This window comes from Protomyctophum parallelum (genome assembly GCF_964188405.1).
Source record: "Protomyctophum parallelum genome assembly, chromosome: 20".
Lineage (NCBI taxonomy): Eukaryota > Metazoa > Chordata > Actinopteri > Myctophiformes > Myctophidae > Protomyctophum > Protomyctophum parallelum.
The window spans coordinates 24922043-24944171 of NC_139718.1; the positions used below are offsets into that span (position 1 = coordinate 24922043).

Sequence of the window (22129 nt, forward strand, 5' to 3'; positions counted from 1 at the left end):
CTCGTGGCTCAACTGACCAGCACACCGACCACATAATCACAACGTCCTGGTGTCCAATCTGGCTGTGGAGCACTGTCTGTCGCGTGTCATACGCAGCTGTCTGCTTCATCCTGTCTGGCCATCCTTATTAATAACCACATGAACCCCAATATCCATATTCTGGGCAATCTACAAGTTGTAGGTGTTATGTTATCGTAACATTTATCACAATCATGTTGTTTAAACCACACTGCATGAAGCAGTGTTTCCCAAAGTGGGGTCCGGGGACCCCCAAGGGTACTTCAGGGAGTTCCAGAGGGTCCCCAGCCCAGCTAAATGGTATAGTTAGGAACCAAATGGACCATTATGGGTCCATTTGGTTCCATTTGTACACTCTCAGAGTGATTTTACGATATAAATTGGGGTCAATGCCATTAAATGGGGGTCTGTAGACCAATATTCATGTCAAACTGGGGGTCCTTGAAATTAAACAGGTTCAGAATCACTGGTCTCTGTAATATATTTTCTGATGGGGGTCAGCGGGCTAATAAATGTCGATTTGGGGGTTCTTGACATCTAAAAGTTTGGGAACCACTGGTATAAGGCATGTGATGTGATTTTAAACAAAGCCAGAGGGAGAGAAGCAGCAGGGTGGGGATGAAAAGAGGAGATGGAATAGCAATGAGGTGAGGCTTGGTAACGAGTCTGGACACTGAGGCCAGGCCGTGTAACACTGCTCTCCAATAATATCATTAGGCCTGACTTATAAATGAGAGTCATTGACTTTATTGATGCATGTGTAATGCCTGTCACGGAACCACCCACCGCGCCCGTCATTGGACGTGCGGTGCCGTGTGTGCACGCGCACGCATGTGTGTAATTGTGTAACAGGAGAGGGGGAGTGTTTGAACCTGACTTGAGTTCACAAGTCTACTTCATTGCCTCCTGCTATCACCATGGTGACACTGAGAAATGACAAGGAAATAACCTGTCTAGCTTTCTGGAGCAGACATCATATAAATAAAATGCCCTAGATTTCATAGTTCTCGTCTATCGTGATATTAGACTAGATCGTCTAGAGATGGAGATCGAAATCTGATTCGTTTTTTAATAATTCTTTTTTTCAAAACCTGATTCTATTACGGACCCCGTTTTGAAGTTGCAGAGACATGGAAATGACAACTTCATTCAAGTTCTGAAATAAAAAAACAATACAATTTAGTTAAGAATCTATTGTCGTCTCTTCTGTCCACCAAATAATAGAAAAGTATCTATAATATATAAGGGTCAGCAGTATCTAGATAATGGTATCGATATCTATACAAACAACTATCTCCATCCCTAATTTTGTCTGGCAATTTGGGATATCATAATATTGTGATATGGCATACAATAAGTGCTCTCTTTTACAGCATTTATTCACATAACCCATTTAGACTTTTTTTAGTTTGTCTTCTAAATTCTAACCTACGGCTAAGTTTTTAGAAAAAAAGCACTTAAAATGACACGGATGCCCTGGTTTTGATGGTATAACAACGTAAAGGCTTAAAGGTCAAACAATCAATCAATCAATGCTTTATTTCAGAGTTCAGACCCAGGGAGATCCATATCACAGAAGAATAAAATAAATACAAAACAGTATAAATCACATACAGTAGGAAAAAAAAATATATATACAGGGTTAGTCAAAGCAGTAATGATGTCATTTTATGACTCAGTTGCTCTGCACATAAATGTATACATCAACTTTCTTAAAAACTCGGAGCAAGTTGGAGCCTCGACACTTACAAACATAATTATGGCTAGCACTGGAGCTTCTTGGAGCTCCTAGCAGCAGCCTCACATTTTCAATAATAAAAAAAAATGCTGACCTACAAATCATCGCATTGCATCGCGACACATTGCAGAGCTTGTAGATCTGCTATTTTCTCTGTTGGAAAAAAAATCAAAATGAATTATATTGATATGATATTTGTATTGTCCATATCGCCCACTATGACCTGTATGACATATCCTACTTGCTCACACCTGCCTGTCTGATGTTTGGATTGCTGTGAGTCCTATGCTAAAAATACCTTATTTGTCTTCTTTTGCAATCAGCAGTCTGTAAATGGGTATGAATTTATAACTTTTAAGCTAATTAAGTTTAGTTAATCAGTGAATATATAGCTGTCTTATACCTGCTTTGGTGTATGACCGTGACATCCTGGCTCATTCCTCGGGTCACTGGCTTTGGGCGATGCATCTTTGTGTGTGTCTGTGCGTGGCCAGACAGAGCTCCTGAGATCCAGGGTGTTAGGGAGGGTTTTTTCCCTGAGCTCTCCCCAGGCTCTGGTGCTTGTCTCCGGGCTGCATGGTTCTCTGAAAATGTCTGCAGGGGAAGCTGAGCACTGCTTCTTTGTTGTATGCTGTATTCTAAACTATAACCGCAAGCATGGGAGCAGCGCATGTTTAGAGCACTAGTCCGACCGTTGTCGGACTAATCGGACTAATTCCACCCGTCGGAATTACCATTGGATCCCTTTTAATGTACACACACACACACACACACACACACACACAATATAGCCTATATAATGTTGCACACATACTGTATTATATATCATTTGAAAAATACCCAGCATAAAATGTGGTAATGCACAGCCTAAGCCTACCCTAGCCTTCATTACTCGCCGCCACTGAGGAGGAGGAGGTATGAAAATGACTTTAAGAGAGAGAGAGAAAAAAGGAGAAGAAAAATCTGGAAACGTTGCCATGAAGAAGAATGAGTCATTTTCATGTGCCTGTGGGAGACTAGCCACTTCCTCTGTCTGCCATTCTCTCTATCTCTGTCTGTGTGTCTCTCTTTCTCTACTAAACATACATTACACACAAAATGGTAAAAACCCAAACAAACATAAAAAGGTAGGATGATGATAATAATGGTGTCACTTGGTGCGTTTCCATCAAGGTGTTTTTAGCACATTTTGGATGTAAATTCCTGAATTGAAACACTTTTCTTTCTCGCAAAAACACTTTTGTGCATGGGAGTGGATTTTGGGGCTATATCGAAACAAGTGAAATGCGCAAATGGGTTATGGAAACACTTGCAGAATAGGTTTTGAATTAGAAAGCATTGAACTCGCATTATATCAACACGTCCAAAAGGTAAATTCACCGGACAGCCATCGCTTCCATTCACATATTGAGCCATTAAAAGTCAGAGGGGTACCTCTTCCCTATAGTACGTACAATTATTTATTTACATACATCTGTGCCTGTTAACGCATGAGTATTTAACAGCCAGCCGAATTGAAAGACACTGTACAGCTAGAAGACTTGCAGCCCAATCGCCAACCAGGCAGTGAGTGTGTAATATTTTTCCATAGCCTAAAAGAACGTCAAAAAGTTAAATAAACATAAAATAATATGCGTTTCACTTGACTGGCAAAATAGCAACACTTATTTCATGAATTTACCGTATTGCAAATCTCCCAAGAATCACATTTAATCAGTGGATGGAAACAGGACAAAGTGCTCTTTTCTTTTTTTCTATTTATGAAAATGCGCTTCCTATTTTTTAAATGGCTTAATGGAAATGCACCTACTGATGAGTAGGGATGGAGCTTGTTAATGATCACCTTATCGAGCCTGCTTATCGATCCGGGTTTTTATCAAGCCCACTATTGAGCTTTTTCTATTATGTTGTGGAGAGACGTGAAAACAGCAAAAAAATTGAACCGGCAGGGCTCGAATTTGACCTTTTTACTTGGTAGCACTGGTGTTACCAATTAAAAAAATTAAGGAGCACCAGAACACATTTTGGAGCATCCACCAAAATGTGGAATCTATCATTACATTGGGTATTTGTGTATAGCCTTCTCACTTCTAATGAGCCTTGATCAGGAGTTTTTGAGTGTCAAAGCGAACGCTGGCGAGGATTTTGATGGTGATGATGGTCATTACACGTCATTACACGATGCTGGTCTGTTCAGATGGAGCTGTGGTGGACAATACGGAGCCCGGCGTCTGCTCAGAGGACGCGGTCATTATGACTCTCGTTTAAGTCACGCCGCTTCCGCCCTATCATTGTGTGTGGGTGTGTGTGGTAGCTTGCCTTTTTATGTGTGTGCGTGTGTGTGTGTGTGGGGGGGGGGGGCATGGGACCCCACCACAAACATCTGTAAATCAAAGGCTCTCTCTCTCTTTTCTCTGTCTCTCTCAGAGAGAGAGACAGAGAAAAGAGAGAGTCTGGGTGTCTGGGTCCGTGAAAACAACAGTATCTCAAACTTGAGTGTGTCTCAGAGTCACTTTGTCTCTCTGTGTTTGACTGTTGCTTTCTCACTGTTTATACTCACACTCACAGTGATGCAAGGCGAGCCTCACATTATTTCACCAGTTTTCTGGCCCACATTGGACCCTAGATTCCTCTCCTAGAGTGAGCGAGCAGCGACGTGGCAGGTTTTGGACAGTCAGGGCCTCTGCTGTGGGTTTACTGCCTGCTGGCCCCCTGCCCAATCACACACACACACACACACACACACACACACACACACACACACACACACACACACACACACACACACACACACACACTCTCTCTCACACACGGCCAGCCCACAGCCCTACAGCTGCAGGAGGGAGGGCTCGCTGGCAGACGCACACATCTGCTGGAGCTAGCTGTGCTCGTATTGCAGCTAACAGCAAATGCACTGTTCCTGACAGCTTCATATGCGCTCCAGCATGCAGAGCAGAATGCCCTGCTGTCATAAAGCACCAGGGTGAATAGGAGAGGGTAGAACTTAAGCTTCTGTCCCCCACAACACCACCCCTCTCTTGCTCTCTGTCTGTGGTATGAGAGGCAGGACTAATGTTTGTTCTGGAGGAATAACACAATTAGAATTCCACACATTTCTCTCCAGCCCCTCCTTCCTCACCCCACTCCCCTCTTTCTCCTCTGTCCATGTTCTCCTGCCCCGCCCCTCGCCTGCCCTTCTCTCCTGCTGTCCTCTCTCCGATCATTAGGGATGGAGCTCGATACCCGGAAAAAATGGATAACAAGCTTATTGAGTACCCGTTATCGAGCATATCGGCCCATGGTGTCATGTTTAAACAATCAAGACAAGAGGCGATCAAGAAATATATGTAATCATTCATGCTGACAGAAACATGTCGGTCTAAAAGTGTATTGATAGTTGATACCTGCCAACCAGCACTGTCCGGGTAAACAGAATTACGCTTTTAAAGTGACGGTACATATATTAACCATGCAGTTAAAACTTTCTTCAATATTATTTTTTTGGTAAAAAGGTCAATTGCCTTCCGTCTGTTAGAAAAGTACTGTATTTGAAAGCCCTAGTAAAATATACTGGTTCTGTTCAGACTTTATTGTCTCCCGTCTTTCCACAAAATAATTGAAAATGCTTGATAGTGGGCTTGATAAGAACCTGGCCTGATCGATAAGGTGCTCGTTATCAATCAAAATGAAGGAGCTCCATCTCTTCTCTTCTCCTGTTGCCCTGATGGCACAGCTTTTCTATCCCAGTGCCTCGGGATTGAATCCTTCTCATCGCAGTGTTTCTTTAAGGTTGGGTTTGGGCATAGTTTTATGTATTTTTTATGCCACTTGGTGAGAAAAGTCAGTAGTTGGGCAAAAAACAGAGGCGAACCGTCTCTGGCGGGCTTGAGCAACAAGAGGCATCGGCTAGCGAGCCAAACGTTGCGAAGGCCGTTAGAGCCGACTTAGCGGCGTTCGAGTTATGTATAGATAGCGACAGAATCGTAAATTATTGTCCCCCCTAGGCAATGCCAGCACCGAACAATATTTCCCACTACCGAGGAAAGCCGGGCAGTGCTGTCCTCTTGGAATGTGACTCATGACTAGGGGCGAAGCAGTTCCATGTGTGTCACAGAAGGGGGCGTCGCCAATTGTGTGTGAGGAATAGCCTGGTTGCGAATGGGAAGGGCTAGTTGGGAAGGGTGCGTATCTGTGTGTGAAGGGCTAGTTGGGAAGGGTGCGTATCTGTGTGTGAAGGGCTAGTTGGGAAGGGTGCGTATCTGTGTGTGAAGGGCTAGTTGGGAAGGGTGCCTATCTGTGTGTGAAGGGCTAGTTGGGAAGGGTGTGTATCTGTGTGTGAAGGGCTAGTTGGGAAGGGTGCCTATCTGTGTGTGAAGGGCTAGTTGGGAAGGGTGCGTATCTGTGTGTGAAGGGCTAGTTGGGAAGGGTGCCTATCTGTGTGTTGTGCATTCCTGGCAGCGTGGTGTTCCTTGGCCCACTGCATTTCCGCCGGAGCTTTGATGCAGGTGATCTTGGGCATCACACTAGAGGTTTAACCCATTTAGAACCATTTAAAAAAAAAAGTCTTCTAAATCCTAAAAGTTTTCTGAAAAACCTATGTCAATGGTGCTCAACCTTTTTCATGTCAAAGACCCCCAGAATTATCTGTATTTGGCCGCAGACCCCCATCTGAAAATATGTTGTTTCAGGGACCCCGGAAGCAAATACTTTAGTTAAAAACGTTCACTGTGAAAGAATATATTGAAAGATTTGCACCACATTTTTGACATTTTTCAAAAAAGGCATATCTACAAGCTCTATAACGCATTCGTATTTATATTTGTATTTTTTTTAACAGGCTTTTGTGAAATGCACTATTTCCACAAAGTCTGAATGTTGTTAATTCCTTTGTAACAATTATATATATTTTTCACCAGTCAATCAAAGCTAACGATTACAAATTGTGTCAGGTGTCACACATTTCTGTCAACAACAGTTCTAATTTAGAGTTTAATTTAATTTAGACATTTTCTTTTTCATAGCGTGGGAACTGGGAAAACAACAGAATAACTTATCCCCCAAAAATATGTTGGTTACAAATTTAATTTAGCAAATAACTAAACTATCACAGTTAAACATAAATTATGAACTTACTTTAGACACAGAATAAACAATCAGGCTGCACGCACTATTTTGGGCGGGAACCCCTTTTGGTGTTAGCATTATGTTATGCTTTAGCTATTGAAAAATAGCAGATCTACAAGCTCATAGCGCGCCACTGAGTGGCGCGCTACGAGCTTGTAGGTCTGCTATCTTTGAAAAATCGAATAACGACTGAAATAGAAAGAAATTTAGAAGACAATTTTAGAATCTGATCTCAGGTCAAAATGGGCCCGTGGTGGGTTCACACAGAATGTTCTCGGATAGGGCCGGGCTTGTTTTTTGGAGCCTGATCTAAGCTCTACATCACACACCAATTAATCTCTCTCCTCTCTCTCACTCACTCACTCACACACACACGCGCACACACACACACACACACGCACGCACACACTATAGCTACTGGCCTGAGTGTAAAATAGTCCTTTTTGTTCAGCGGGAAAACTGATTCCCCCCACACTTCTTTCTCACTCCTGTGCCTTATCCATGTTTCTACCTATGCCCTCTTTCTCTCTCCCTCTGTGCCTTTTCTTTCTATTACTCCCATTACTGTCTCTCTTTCTTCTTCTGTGACCTGTTTGTGCTGCTGTGTGTTGAGGGAGTTGTCCTGTGTGTGTGTGTGTGTGTGTGTGTGTGTGTGTGTGTGTGTGTGTGTGTGGCTAATGAGTTATGTAACTCATTGGACCCTGGGAATGAGCCGCTGTTCCTTTTCAGCTGTAACTTTCTCTTCGTCCCGCCCTCTGCCTCCTTTGCGGCCAATGAGAGAAGTGGACTTGTGTTTTGACAGCGCAGGGAATGTCAGGAGTACAAACATCGTACCCTGTTTGTTTAAAGTGCCCAAAACAAACCGCTTGAGCAGAGCTTTCATTAGAGTCTCTAATATGAAGGTTCTACGACAACGTTGAAAAATGGACTTTTCAGAGCTGATATTTGGCGGCCATATTGGATCAGAAATCATTAGATGAAAATTATTGATTCCTCAGCCCAAGAAGTCACAGAAAACAAGTTATACACGTCACTGGTGGCCAAACCATTGAAATTTTCATTTTCGTCATTACTGAATACTGATGGTAGCCATTTTGGATTTGGGGCTCTCACGACATTTGCCCGCATTTTTGCGAGGGGCATGGGGTCTCAATTATGTTTTTTAACCTTCATAGAGAAACGGACCTTCGCTCTCCGAGGTCACAGAAGTGTCAGATATGACTTACTAATGACAGAAATGGACTAAGCAGTAAGCAATGTGGGGGAGGTGTTTGTCCCTTGATTAATAACAACTGGTGCAATGATGTTAACATCCTGAACAGCCGACAACGTTGCATTTCATTTCAGACCTTGCATTTCAATTCTGATGATAGTCTGCCAAAAGTCTTATCTCCCATTTGACTTTAACATTGTGATTGTAAATGATGTCTACATCCATCCGGGAGCTAACAAGGACACAGCAATGAAGGAATTACACCGGGTAATCAGTGCACGCACATTGCGCAATCTTATGTTGAGGTGACCTCAACCGGAACGACCTACAAAAGGTCATTCCTAAATTCCACCAGCATGTTACCTGCAGCACTGCGGTGACGATAATCTTTTTCTTTTTTACAGATTATTTGCCTTTATTTTTATTTTTATTTTTGCCTTTATTGATCGAGTAAGTGGAGACAGACAGATGAGGAGAGAGATGGGAAATGACATACAGCAAAGTTAATCGGGAACGAGACTCAAGCCTGCGTTGCGCTTTCAGGCATTGGGAGCTTAGGTGTCAATGACAATACTGTCTTGACTGCTACACATCCTTCATCCAGCTGCTTCCAGCCTACAGGCTAAGGCTTAAAAGGGAGTTATTGAGAAGGAGGTCCGAATCTGTCGGATCATACAGACTATTATGCTACAATCCTGTTTTAAGTTACGGTATCATTCCAAAGCATAGGTGACGATTCACCCTCAGGCTAGTGGGAGAAGTTATTATTATTAGAAGTGGGAGGAGAACTGCAAAGGAGGAGTGCGAAGGAGAGACGGAGAGATCATAATACGTATGTGTTTCAATCTGTTTGTGAGATGTAGACTAATGAGTTTGTGTCAGAGAAAGATTAAGTATAGACAGCAAGGGCTGGAAGAATCTTTATTTAAGGCTTTATTTATTAATCGATGTTCTCAAAGGCCATTCTTCTAGGTGGGGAAAATGTAACCATCGTACACTTTCAAAGTTAGATGAACACTTGTCATCCCTGAGAGAGATTTGTGGAAAGGGAGAGGGACTGACTACTTTAAGAGATAAAACAAAGGCTAAGTAAGACTGTTTGGCCACCAGTAAGGCACTGGGTAATCTGTTTCCAGCTCTGCAGTCCTGCATGCCAGGTCTGATGAGAGGAACAGAGGGATGGAACAGTGGGAGGATGAGAGGGGGAGAAAATCTTTGCCCAAAGTGCTCATTTTGTGGGTGCAGAACGAGGGTTTGAGAGGAGGAAGAAAGAGAGAAGTGCTGAGTCTGTCGTTTACTGGAGCTGAGTCCTGACTTGTTGAGCACTCTGGCTGCACGCAGCAGTGATCTCTGCAGAATGCCTGGCATTTCGAGGAAAGTGTGGAAAAAAAGAGCAAGAATGAGATGGAAAGAGCGAGATGTGTGTGTGTGTGTGTGTGTGTGTGTGTGTGTGTGTGTGTGTGTGGGGGGGGGGGGGTGTTATGAAAAAATAAAAGAAAATAATTATGACTGAGAGGAACTTGTACACCTTTGTACAAGTTGTTCATTTAACCTTTGATTTACATGAAGAACCACAGGGCTAGATTTCACCAAACATTGACGTCAACTTAATGTGAGCTTTTCTTTCTGTACGTGTCTTCTCTTCACATTTCTCCAGTCTCTTGAAGGACATTTTTGTAGCTTCTCATCTGCCTCGAGTTATGTACACAATGCAGGCAACAGACCACACTCTGACCTTGGAGGCTCACACTGACATTCTATTAAAGTGTAGAAATACTATTTTGTGAAGATGTGGAACCCACTAGAATACAATTTGGGTCTGAATGCCACCATTGCACCATTGGGGAATGACTGGTCATTTTCCTGACCGGTGCTGGTGGTCTCTCTAGCACCGTTCCGTTCCCATTAATTTTGTTGCTCAATCATGGTTGTGTATTGGCTGCCGGTGAATGCTGCCTCTCGCCGCAATGACCATTCTTGCTATATAGCCTAACCTATGTGCAGTAACTGTCTATATAGCCTACCCTATGTGCAGTAACTGTCTATATAGCCTACCCTATGTGCAGTAACTGTCTATATAGCCTACCCTACATGCAGTAACTGTATATAGCCTACCCTATGTGCAGTAACTGTCTATATAGCCTACCCTATGTGCAGTAACTGTCTATATAGCCTACCCTATGTGCAGTAACTGTCTATATAGCCTACCCTATGTGCAGTAACTGTCTATATAGCCTACCCTATGTGCAGTAACTGTCTATATAGCCTACCCTATGTGCAGTAACTGTCTATATAGCCTACCCTATGTGCAGTAACTGCAGTTGCTCTTTATAGTCTCAGCTCTCCATCTCAAATATTGTCCCCCCACTTTTACGTCCCGACGGCGCCACTGCTAATGGTACCACATCAATACAGCATGGAATTGTGGACAAAATCTTAAGTCTTGTCTTACTTATATTTTAAGTCTTCGCTCCGTGGCCCAAAGCCGAATAAAAAATGGAAAGGGTTGAAAACCAATGCCATAATAGAGTAAGCATGGACTTTTATTTTCAGGTGGTGCTGAAGAAAAAAATGCCCTTTTTAAAAGGGCAATTAGAGCCAATGGCAGCTGCTCTGTGAAAGCATGTATTATAGATGACGTTCCTTTAGGTGTTGGATCTCATCTGTTGGGGGGGGGGGGGGGGGGGATGCCGCCTAAAGGCCTTAGTTCTGAGAGTTTAAAGTCAAGCTTGTTCATACATGGTCTCCAAGGGGTGTGTGTGTGTGTGTGTGTGTGTGTGTGTGTGTGTGCGCATGTGTGTGCGCATGTGTGTGCGCATGTGTGTGCGCGCGTCACATTCCACTCCACCCGTTCCAGAGTTCTCCTCTGTGGATGACATATCATTACTGCAATTACAGGGCAAGATGACTTCAACCACACACACACACACACACACACACACACACACACACACACACACACACACACAGTCATTGCATGCAGACGGATATGCACAAGTGCATGCACGCACATATGCATGCCAAAAGCACGCAGAGTCGCAGACGAAGCAACCCAGGAGCTTCCTTTTAGGATAGATGATTCTAGTCCAACCCCCAGTGTCTCTCTCCCTCTCTCTCCCTCTCTCTCTCTCTCTCTCTCTCTCTTCGCCTCTTGGTCCCTGTCCTCTTTTCATTCATCATCACCCCCCCACCCCCTTCATTCTCCCTTTCCCCTCTCCCTCTCTCTCTCTCTCTCTGCCTACACACACACACACACATACACACACACACACACACACACACACACACACACACACACACACACACACACACACACACACACACACACACACACACACACACACACACACACAGAGAGACTGCATATGTGCAGAAAGCTGCTTCGATGTGGGAATCCTAAGAGGTTTCCTTCTCTTTATAAAGCCCCTCTGTGTGTGTGTGTGTGTGTGTGTGTGTGTGTGTGTGTGTGTGTGTGTGTGTGTGTGTGTGTGTGTGTGTGTGTGTGTGTGTGTGTGTGTGTGTGTGTGTGTGTGTGTGTGTGTGTGTGTGTGTGAAACTGTGAGACTGTGTGTGTGCTGCACACGTCCACGGTGGCCTCAAAGTAAGCACAAGCCCAGCATTCCTGCATCTCTCCTTCGTTCCACCACCCCCCCCCCCTCTTCTGTGCACCCCCCTCTCTGCTCTCTCACAAAGGTACTCCTGTGTGTGTGTGTGTGTGTGTGTGTGTGTGTGTGTGTGTGTGCGTGCGCAGACTGAATACCTTTTGTAAAAGGAGCAAGCCTTGAATGGGACTGGTTTGGGTGGCAGTTTCCCACCATATTTAGAAGACACACACACACACACACACACACACACACACACACACACACACATGCATACGATTGCACCTACATTTACACAACCTGGCCTGTGTGTGTGTGAGCTAAATGCCAGTGCAGATTAAAGTTGTCAGCTGATAACGTTGGGTTATAAAGGGAAATTGAATCAATCCCAAACAGTCGAGTGGTGCGTGCGTGCGTGCGTGCGTGCGTTTTGGGAGTGAATAGGGGCTCATTGAGTTCAGTGCAATGACACCTGAGAGCATTCCACACTGTTTAACACCCAGGACCTGGAACGGGATACCTGTTCACCTCTACTGCTCTCTCTACCTCTATCATTCTCTACCTCTCTCTCTCTCTCTCTCTCTCTCTCTCAACCTTTCTCTGTATCTCCACCTTCTGCCTTTACCTATACACACAAGTCCTCAGTGTTAATTGAATTATGTAAGGGTCCATGTGTGTCTATTTTTATTCTGCCCCCCCCGCCTCTCTCTCTCTCTCTCTCTCTCTCTCTCTCTCTCTCTCTCTCTCTCTCTCTCTCTCATTTAATCATGTTTGCTTCCTCTTCTTGCTGTTTCCGTCTCTTGTGCTTTTTCTCTCTATTTTGCTCTGAATGTCTTCCTGCTAGTAGTGTTGTTTTTACCAGCTTGCCTAACGTTGTTCTATAAAGAGACTGATCATTAGTCATTGTCTTTGTCCATTACAGTAAGCCAATGGGGACACTTTCTCAGACTTTCCGATACTCAGAACGGCATGATGCGTCATCACATCCTTCCAGGCTATGGCATCTATAGCCGTCCTCTCTTAACATACTGTACCTTTGTGCCTTGAATATACTGGAACAATGTTCACTTGAGATATATATATATATATATAAAAATTGATGGCCCAGATTAGCCCCCAGGGCTTGTTTCCATTAAGGTCCTGTGTATTGGACTAGCTTAAGTGCGATCCCGACATGCGTGGCAGGTTAATACTAACCTGTGGATTCCTGAGAGGTTAGGTTTAGGGTTTACCTCCCCTTGATGGTTTCCTGAATTATGTTTTTCAGGCCAGTTTTGAAAGTGATTTGGTGATTCACATCCTTTGATGGATGGTGTCAGGTCATTCCATATATGGATGGTGTCAGGTCATTCCATATATGGATGGTGTCAGGTCATTCCATAGATGGATGGTGTCAGGTCATTCCATATATGGATGGTGTCAGGTCATTCCATATATGGATGGTGTCAGGTCATTCCATATATGGATGGTGTCAGGTCATTCCATATATGGATGGTGTCAGGTCATTCCATAGATGGATGGTGTCAGGTCATTCCATAGATGGATGGTGTCAGGTCATTCCATAGATGGATGGTGTCAGGTCATTCCATAGATGGATGGTGTCAGGTCATTCCATATATGGATGGTGTCAGGTCATTCCATAGATGGATGGTGTCAGGTCATTCCATATATGGATGGTGTCAGGTCATTCCATATATGGATGGTGTCAGGTCATTCCACATGTTGGATGGTGTCAGGTAGCGATATATCGATATCGCCGATTTTCACGAGCTAGTTTAAACAAGAAAGCTTGTTTACAGTTGTTGCACAGAAATTAAGTATTTTTACATGAAAAGTAATGCTACTTTTGCAATGTAGTTACATTCAAATTGTGAAAAAAGCTTGGGGGGGAAGATAAATCAAAAAGACAATATATATATTTTTGATAATTTGTCTGGAAAATAATTGTGTTGAAAATCGTATCGTGAACCTCATATCGTGATACGTATCGTATCGTGAGTTGAGTGTATTGTTACATGCCTAGTGTCGGGTCATTCCACATGGTGGCAGAGTAGTCTTGCGTTGCCAGACTGTTGCCTCTCGCAATTTCCAAATGCTTCCGTTATACAGTCTGGAGCAATGGAAAAGATATCACGAGTAAAATATAAAGCGGAATGGAGCCTCTTCCCCACTTTATCCTAATATAAATAGAAAACATCTAGCTTGTTGCTTAGCAGAAAAGGATATAAAAAAATAAAATGTAAAGATATTTTAAAATATATTTTCGGAAATAGCAGCTTCCTTACTGGGATTTCGGGAGGTGTAGTTCCAGACTCTATATAGCATTCGGAGATTGTGGAATAGTTGTCTGGCTACGCGAGACTAGTGGCAGAGTAGTAGAATGGGAATTCTCCCATGTTTGCTCTACATTTTATTTGGGTGGCACCAGATCATGGTTGCCGTTTGTTGTGGCTGTTGGTGTCGCTGACTTTGGAGAAGTAGTTAAAATGGTAAATGGTGCTTTTATCCAAATCGCTTTACATAGATTGCATGGGTGTTACATTCACCCATTCACATTCATACACCGATGGCGGAGAAAACCATGCAAGGCACCAACCTGCACATTGGGAGCAATTGGTGGTTCAGAGCTCTATCATCAACTCTGACGTTGAAACCCACGGGAGTACACATTATTTTGAGTATGAACTACAAAAACCCATGGGAGTTTTGAGTATGAACTACAAACATGTCTACTGAAGTCCACCATTGTGGTGACTGTGATCTACAGTACGTTGGTGCATTTGTTATTATTGTAGTGTATTTGCACCTTATCTACCTGAGGGCAGTGGTGGAAAGTAACTAAGTACATTCACTTAAGTACTTTACTTTACTTCCAATTTCCAATAATCTACTCCACTACATCTCGGATCCAAATATTGCTACTTTTAATCCACTACATTTATTTGAAAACGTTAGTTACTAGTTACTTTGTAGATTTTTATTATTATTATTACAATTTTTTTTTACCGTATATGCATTTCGGCCATCAGCTATTTTCAAAAGACTTTTATACATTTGAAAACTTGAAGTGGGACATTATGAGTACTTTAAAGTACATGTTGATACAGATACTTTTGTACTTTTACTTGTAACAGTATACTGCAGTATTGACACTTTTACTGAAGTAAAGTTTACTAAGTAAAACACTTGAGTACTTGTTCCACCATTGCCTGAGGGACAACCGCCTGAGGGACAACCGCCTGAGGGACAACAGCCTGAGGGACAACAGCTAAAGGGAACTTGTGAGTCATGACTCATGAGGTTGATGTCATTGTGTGGTTTAAGCTGAACGTTATGTAACTGTGTGGCAACGTCTACAAGCTCACTGTGAGCTTGTAGATCTGCTTTTTCTGTCTACACATAGAAGTGCAGCAAGTGGTTCAGTGAGTCAGCAGGATGTAACCTCTTAAAATATGTAATGTGTCATTATCTGTCATATGATCCTAATGTCGTGTTCTCAGGAACTATGTGTAACCTGCAGTGTGCACGCACGCACGCACGCACGCACACAGAGCCAGGTGTTCAGTCAGTCATATCTTTGTTGTGGTTCTTCTGTTTATTGTGAAGTGGCTCATGGTGAGGTGACCTGCAAAGCATGGGTTGCTCCAATGTCTGGGCATTGCAAAAGTAATTTTGCATAAACTGTAAACCCTGAATAATTTTCAATAAAGTATATATAATGTAGAAGAAGGGACATCCGCACACTGCCACTTGCTAGTTCAGAGCAATTTTATTAATTGAGCAACGTTTCGGTCTTGCGACCTTCCTCAGGCTTAATTCAAGAATGGGCTGACATTGTCACTAAATACATTTCAGGAAGTGTAAACAACCAATCAAAATGCATGTAATTTATCCAAACAGATAACAGCTGTGAAGAACCTTGTCACGTGACTTGAAGGTGCAGTGTTTCTGTGAACATTCCTCATATATATCATTGAAAATAACAGTTTACAATAATACAGGGGAAAATAATTATACATAAATGTCATGCCATACAACATACAAGGAAGACATACAGTAAAATAAGCAAATAAATGTCAAATGTAAGATCCTACTCTGTCCGAAAGAGTGGAAAAGAATAAGAAAAAAATAATAACCTAAAGTGCCTATAGTACCGGCTGGACAAGAAGTTCAGATCGACATTTTCTATAGCATAACATTCAATAGTAGTTCATCATTAAGCCCTTTGGGGTGTAAGGTTTGTAGAGTGTGGATCCAGTAGGCCTCACGTTGTTTTAAAAGGGCATCGTGGTTACCACCTCTTCTTGGAAGTTTGACTTGTTCTATACCAATAAAGCGGAAAGTAGAGATGCACACATTGAAATGCACTGCAACAGGGTATTCACGGTCGTTTCTTCTGATCGAACTCTTATGTTCACTCATTCTCTGTTTTAACTGTCTAGTAGTTTTGCCTATGTATGCTAAACCACAGGGACATTTGATCATAAACACCACATGGGTTGACACACAAGTAATAATGTTATTGATCTTGAACTTCTTGCCAGTATGAGGATGGTTAAAAAAGGAGGTCTTATGTGTATTTCCACACTGGGCACAATGACCACAAGGATAGTTTCCTTGTGGGAGTGGACTTAACAGGGTCTGTCTGAGTGAGACCTGGGGAGATTGAAAGTCAGAGTGTACAAGCTGGTCTTTTAGATTCTTACCCCGTTTAAAGGAGAATAGGGGTGGGTATTTGAATAGTGTAGCCAATTCAGGGTCAGAAGTTAAAATATGCCAATTTTGTTTAAAAATAGCTTTTATTCTATGTGAATAAGGAGAATATGTGGTTACACATGTGACCGAAAACTTCTTCTCTTTTTTCTGAGTTGTTTTCAAAAGCTCAGAACGAGGTTAAAGTATAAAGTATATATAAAAAACAAAAGTGTGTGTGTGTGTGTGTGTGTGTGTGTGTGTGTGTGTGTGTGTGTGTAAGAGAGAGAGACTGGAAGCGGGGCAGACAGTCTGTTAGGTGGATGTGAAGATCTAGTGTGCTTGGTCAGGAGTCATTGGGTGTGTGTACATGTTATACATGAATGACTGTATGAGTAATGACTGTAACACTTGTGAGGTCAGAATGGCCCTGAATATTGTGTGTGTGTGTCAGCTTAGTGTGCATTCTCACTCTATGCATGTTTTATGTTTGAGAAGCAGTTTCCATGCTTACACAGGCTTTTCTGTCTAGTCGTGCACACACACACACACACACACACACACACACACACACACACACACACACACACACACACACACACACACACACACACACACACACAGAGTCGCTGTTTGTTTCCAGGATCCAACACGGAATTATTGAATTCAAATTTGTATCCTTCTTTGGAATCACATTTCACTGGTAACGGAAATTACTGTTTGTATAATGGTGATCTTACTAGTTACTTTTCCTTTCGACACATATGTGGGGATTGTGAGGCCAGTGCCAGTCAAATGTGCAAAATACCACAGTAGAAGAAGAGATCCCAGGGAAACCAGGAAGTGTAGCCCCCTTACACACTGCAGGCTGCGGTAGATGGGCGATGATGTTTTTGTTTTCGTCCGCGGATGTAAGAAGAGGGAAAAATAACCTTCCAAACACTGGATTTTGGCTCATTTTTTTCTTTTCAACTAAGGGTTTGAGGTCAGATGTAGAGTTGCTGGCTGGCTCCATATATGCAGATAGGTGTAGATCCAGTCTTCTCCATGTATGGATATCCAGGGTTAGATCGGTCAATCTGTCGTGATCTTCATATATGGAGATGGCCATATATGGTGGCGTGACGTCACGTGGTCATGAGGCGTGATGTCACGAGGCATTACCATATATGGAGGCGTGATGTCACGAGGCGTGACCATATATGGAGGTGTGATGTCACGAGGCATGGCCATATATGGACACGTGACTAACGGACGGGAGATGAGGTTTTCAAAGTAAATGTGAACTTAGGTCGCAATAATATAATTGCATGTGTGCCAAGTTAACAGCAGTGCCGCTTATTGCCATTAGTTGTAGACATTACTCAGGAAATCTTAAAGTGTGATTTCACTCGACAGGATTCCATTTAATCACCTACCCTACATCATTCAAACATCTATCTCTGGCTGGCACTGAGCCTGGCTGGGCTTTGTATTGTGTGTTCAGTATAATGGTGTGTGCATGTCACATGTGTGTACAGTGTGCATAAGGGCTGCCTCTATCTTTGCACGTGTGTGTGTGTGTGTGTGTGTGTGCGCGCGTGCGTGCAATTACACGTGCGTATAATTTCCCATATCATCTCCAGGGGTAGTGTACGTAATACTGGTGACATACGTGTATTGGAATTGCGGCAGTGGTGGTACATGTTTATCTATGTGGTTTGTGTGTGGCGCATGCATAAGCGGCGAGCGCCTGTGTTTTTTTTCCTGCTAGACTTTAGACCTGGGCCAAAACAAAACCAAATGAACACATGTCAGCTACTTTTCTATTCTTACCCTGTTGCATGCCAATTAGATAAAGTGTTGCTATTTCCCACTAAATATGAATAGCCAGGCTCTGGGATGTTTTCTTTTTTCTTTTCTTTTTTTTCTTTTTAGTTTTTACAGTTATTTTAGTAAAAGAAACCACCTCCTCCCGCTTTAGCACATCTGTTTATTTTTCTGTCAACACCATCAGACCCATGCACAGTTTGTCCTCTTCTTATTCCTGATGTGGGCGTGTGTGTGCACGTTTCAACGTAATGGTGTGCTATTTGCGGAGACAACGCCAGGTGCATTTATCCTGACTCATCTATTGTGTTCAAAGTTCAAACTATGAACATTCAGTGAAATCTATTTTTAATTTATTCTCCAAACTGGTCTTAATCATTTCCGTTTTAGCAGTAGTTCTGTATTGTTTTTTCATGACGACAGGCTTTGAATTCGTGCTCAACCCCCCCCCCCCCCCCCCCCTCCATCCCCCAACCAACTCGAAATGTTTTTCAATGCTAAATGCTTTAAGTGCATGTTATAACATGCCAACTGGTCTCTCTCTTTCTTTCTTTTTTTCTCTTTCTCTTTTTATCATCCTTTCGGTTTCACATTTTGTTTCTCCTCGTAATCTCTACCATAATGTGTACACGTTGTGTTTGAATGATGTTAAATCCCCCCCCCCCCCCTCTCTCTCTCTCTGTTCTTTCCAGGTAGGGCAGTTCAGTGAATTTCTCCATGAATGTACGTCACAATGATGATGACAGACCAGATGCCGCTGGACCTGGCTCCGCCCCCCCACCTGAATGGGGAGGTCCCACTCATGCCGCATATGGTTAACGGTGACGCAGCGCAGCAGGTACTCAAACACACACACACTGCACGCACGACACACACACACACACACACACACACACACACACATGCAGAGTACATGCTTAATCCTGCACACGTCTCCTCTCCGTTGTGAATGTGAACACATACCCTTGTTGAAGGAACTCACAGATGCATGCACCTTTCCATTTCAACATTCCTCAGTAATCTCACACACACACACACACACACACACACACACTCACACACACACACACACACACACACACACACACACCCACATCAAAGAGACATGCACACACACTGCTTTGTCGTCAATCTGCATGTGAACCATTGGTCGAATTGTCGTTGCCACAGGTGACGACAAGCCTTTTATTACAGTAACAGGCTTGTTATGTCCTTGTTCGAGGAACACACACACAAGGGCACACACTCACACTCACACGCACACCCACACACAAACAAACATAATTTAATCACTGACATTCTTTAAAGTGACTGTCTTGCACCGTTGCACGTATAAAGCGCATGCACACACACACACACACACACACACACACACACACACACACACACACACACACACATACACATGAATCATTCAGTATAAGAGCCAATAGACATTTTTAATGTGGTTAGCCAACACGCTCACTCACTCACTCACTCACACATCTACGTACACACACACATCATTCAATCTGAGATGCTGGCAGGCAGGCACACAGTGGCTCATGGGTAGTGATGCGCCATCCTGTGAGAGGGTTATCTAATAGTCCAATAAACAGGCTGTACACTTAAAATTATGGATTCACAAGATCTGGCATTTATTGATTGCCCACAATTATCCCAAATTGAATGGTCATGTGATATACATATGAACAGCAAAGACATATATGAAAGCAAATACGACCTGTTACATCACGAATTCAGATTCGATCATATCAGTCCACAGATTTGGGGGCCCCGCGAAGCGCAGGCCAGAGGGTTGTCTGACCTGGAGAATTCTGACGTGTCCCTCTCTGCCCTGACAATATATAGCAATCTCTCTCCCACTGAAGTGACCTTGCATGCCAGCTCGGCGGCACACATTACACAAGTAATGGTAACTGCTTGAAGGGTCTACTTTCCCCCACCAGTAGAGTGGCCGTTAGAACATCTGTATGGGAACCGTGAGGTTCCAAGTTCAGAGTTAGTATCGAAATGTCCTTGAGCAAGACTCTGAACCCCTAATTGCTCCTGATGTGCAGGTTGGTGCCTTTCATGGTTTCCACCGCCATCGGTCTATGGGTAAATGTAATGCACAATCTATGTAAAACGCCTTGGATAAAGACGCACACACACACACACACACACACACACACACACACACACACACACACACACACACACACACACACACACACACACACACACACACACACACACACACACACAGCACCTTGTCAGTAAAGAAACAAGACACATTTACAGACAGCTTGAATGCAAGGCTTAATTGGTCTGATCCCAGACCTGGGGTTGAGGTTGAGAATCTCTCTGGGAGCGCCCCCCCCCTTCCCTGTCCCCTGCCTGTGTGTGACTGACTGATCTTCATCAGACTCTGCTGAGCCAACTGGATCATCTTCAGACACTAGCCTGTGTTCTTAGCAGACTAAAGCAGAACGATCAAAAGTCATTCAAATGGCCTTGTGGTTTAATCGACACAAGGCTGGTGCCGTAGTGGCTGTCACAGAGTTGGATTATAACAGTGCGATGATGATGATAGTGTGTGTGTGTGTGTGTGTGTGTGTGTGTGTGTGTGTGTGTGTGTGTGTGTGTGTGTGTGTGTGTGTGTGTGTGTGTGTGTGTGTGTGTGTGTGTGTGTGTGTGTGTGTGTGTGTGTGTGTGTGACTGTGACTGTATGAGTGTGAGTGTCACTCTTACCGCCTGCTGCCTGTCCTCGCGATCCCCAAGGGAAGCACAGTGGGAGTGATTTGGCTGCGACACATAGCATTCAGGGGATGGCTTTGGCTGTAACACGCAGCACTTAGGGAGCCTGTTTCACCGTAGCAGCCTGCAGTTTCAGTGCTAGACCAATGATTATATAGATTCAGTGGTGGTGGTGGACACTAACTAAGTACATTTACTTGAGTGTTGTGCATTGTTGGTGTTTTGTTTTGGCTATTTTGCAAACTGCTACATTTTCAATGGAAATATTGTACTTTTGAGTCCGCTACATTTCTAAGAAGGGTCTCTTGAAACTTACAAAAATATATTATGCAGTTGTCTTGTCTGTGTGTGTACACGTGCCTGTCTGTGTTAATGTATTTTAGTATTTTTATGTCTGTGTACAGTATGTCTCTCTAGTGCATGTATGTGGGGTTTTTATGACTGTGCTTGCACAGTGCACACATTGCATTAGTGCATCCTGCTCTGAGTTGTGCAAATGTATACACAGGCAAGTGAGACCATATAATATACATTTGTCACGTACATCAGTAGTACATAGTGTTCTCTTATCAAAACATCACAAGTCCATCTTTTGACAGTTTGACAAGTATTTTAAACGGCTTATGTACGTTTATACACACACAGAGTGTGCGCATGTGTGCGTACGTGTGTGACAGGGGTTTTCTCAGTCCTTAGGAAATGTGGGTTGCCCTGTACTAGGCACTGGTTCCCATAGCAACAGCAGCCGCCGCAGCAGACAGGAGCAGGAAGTATGTGTGTGTCTGTGAAGGAGAGAAAGTGTGCGTGTGTGCGTGTATGTGTGTGTGTGTGTGTGTGTGTGTGTGTGTGTGTGTGTGTGTGTAAGTGTGTATGTAACGGAGAGGGGAAGGTTGGTGCTGAGATGGGAGAGCATGTGGACGATATAGGATGTGCACCACAGGCTCTGAGGATTTCACAACTGCACACCTGTAGAGCGAGGCAGCACGTGTGTGTGTGTGTGAGGGTGGTGCGTGTGTACATGTCTATGTGCGTGTGCGTGCGCGTGTAATGGAGGGTCACCTGTTTCACGTCTACAGCCATGTGTACCCACTCAACGACCTTTATGCGGAGAATATGACGGTAAGATGTGCGATCGTATACTGTATATGCGTGCTGTGCGCATGTTTGTAGACACATGCAAATGCACACAGATGC

The 22129-nt window shown here is 43.4% G+C and overlaps 1 protein-coding gene across 2 annotated transcripts in view; it reads left to right on the forward strand.

Moving 5' to 3' along the window:
* Positions 1–22129, forward strand: part of fndc3ba (fibronectin type III domain containing 3Ba) — a 151318-nt gene that overhangs the window by 15243 nt on the left and 113946 nt on the right. For both annotated transcript variants that reach the window (XM_083792680.1, XM_083792681.1), the window contains exon 2: positions 18889–19034. In XM_083792680.1, coding sequence (XP_083648806.1) covers positions 18918–19034 — 117 coding nt within the window. In that variant the 5' untranslated portion in view covers positions 18889–18917. The remainder of the gene's footprint in view (positions 1–18888; positions 19035–22129) is intronic.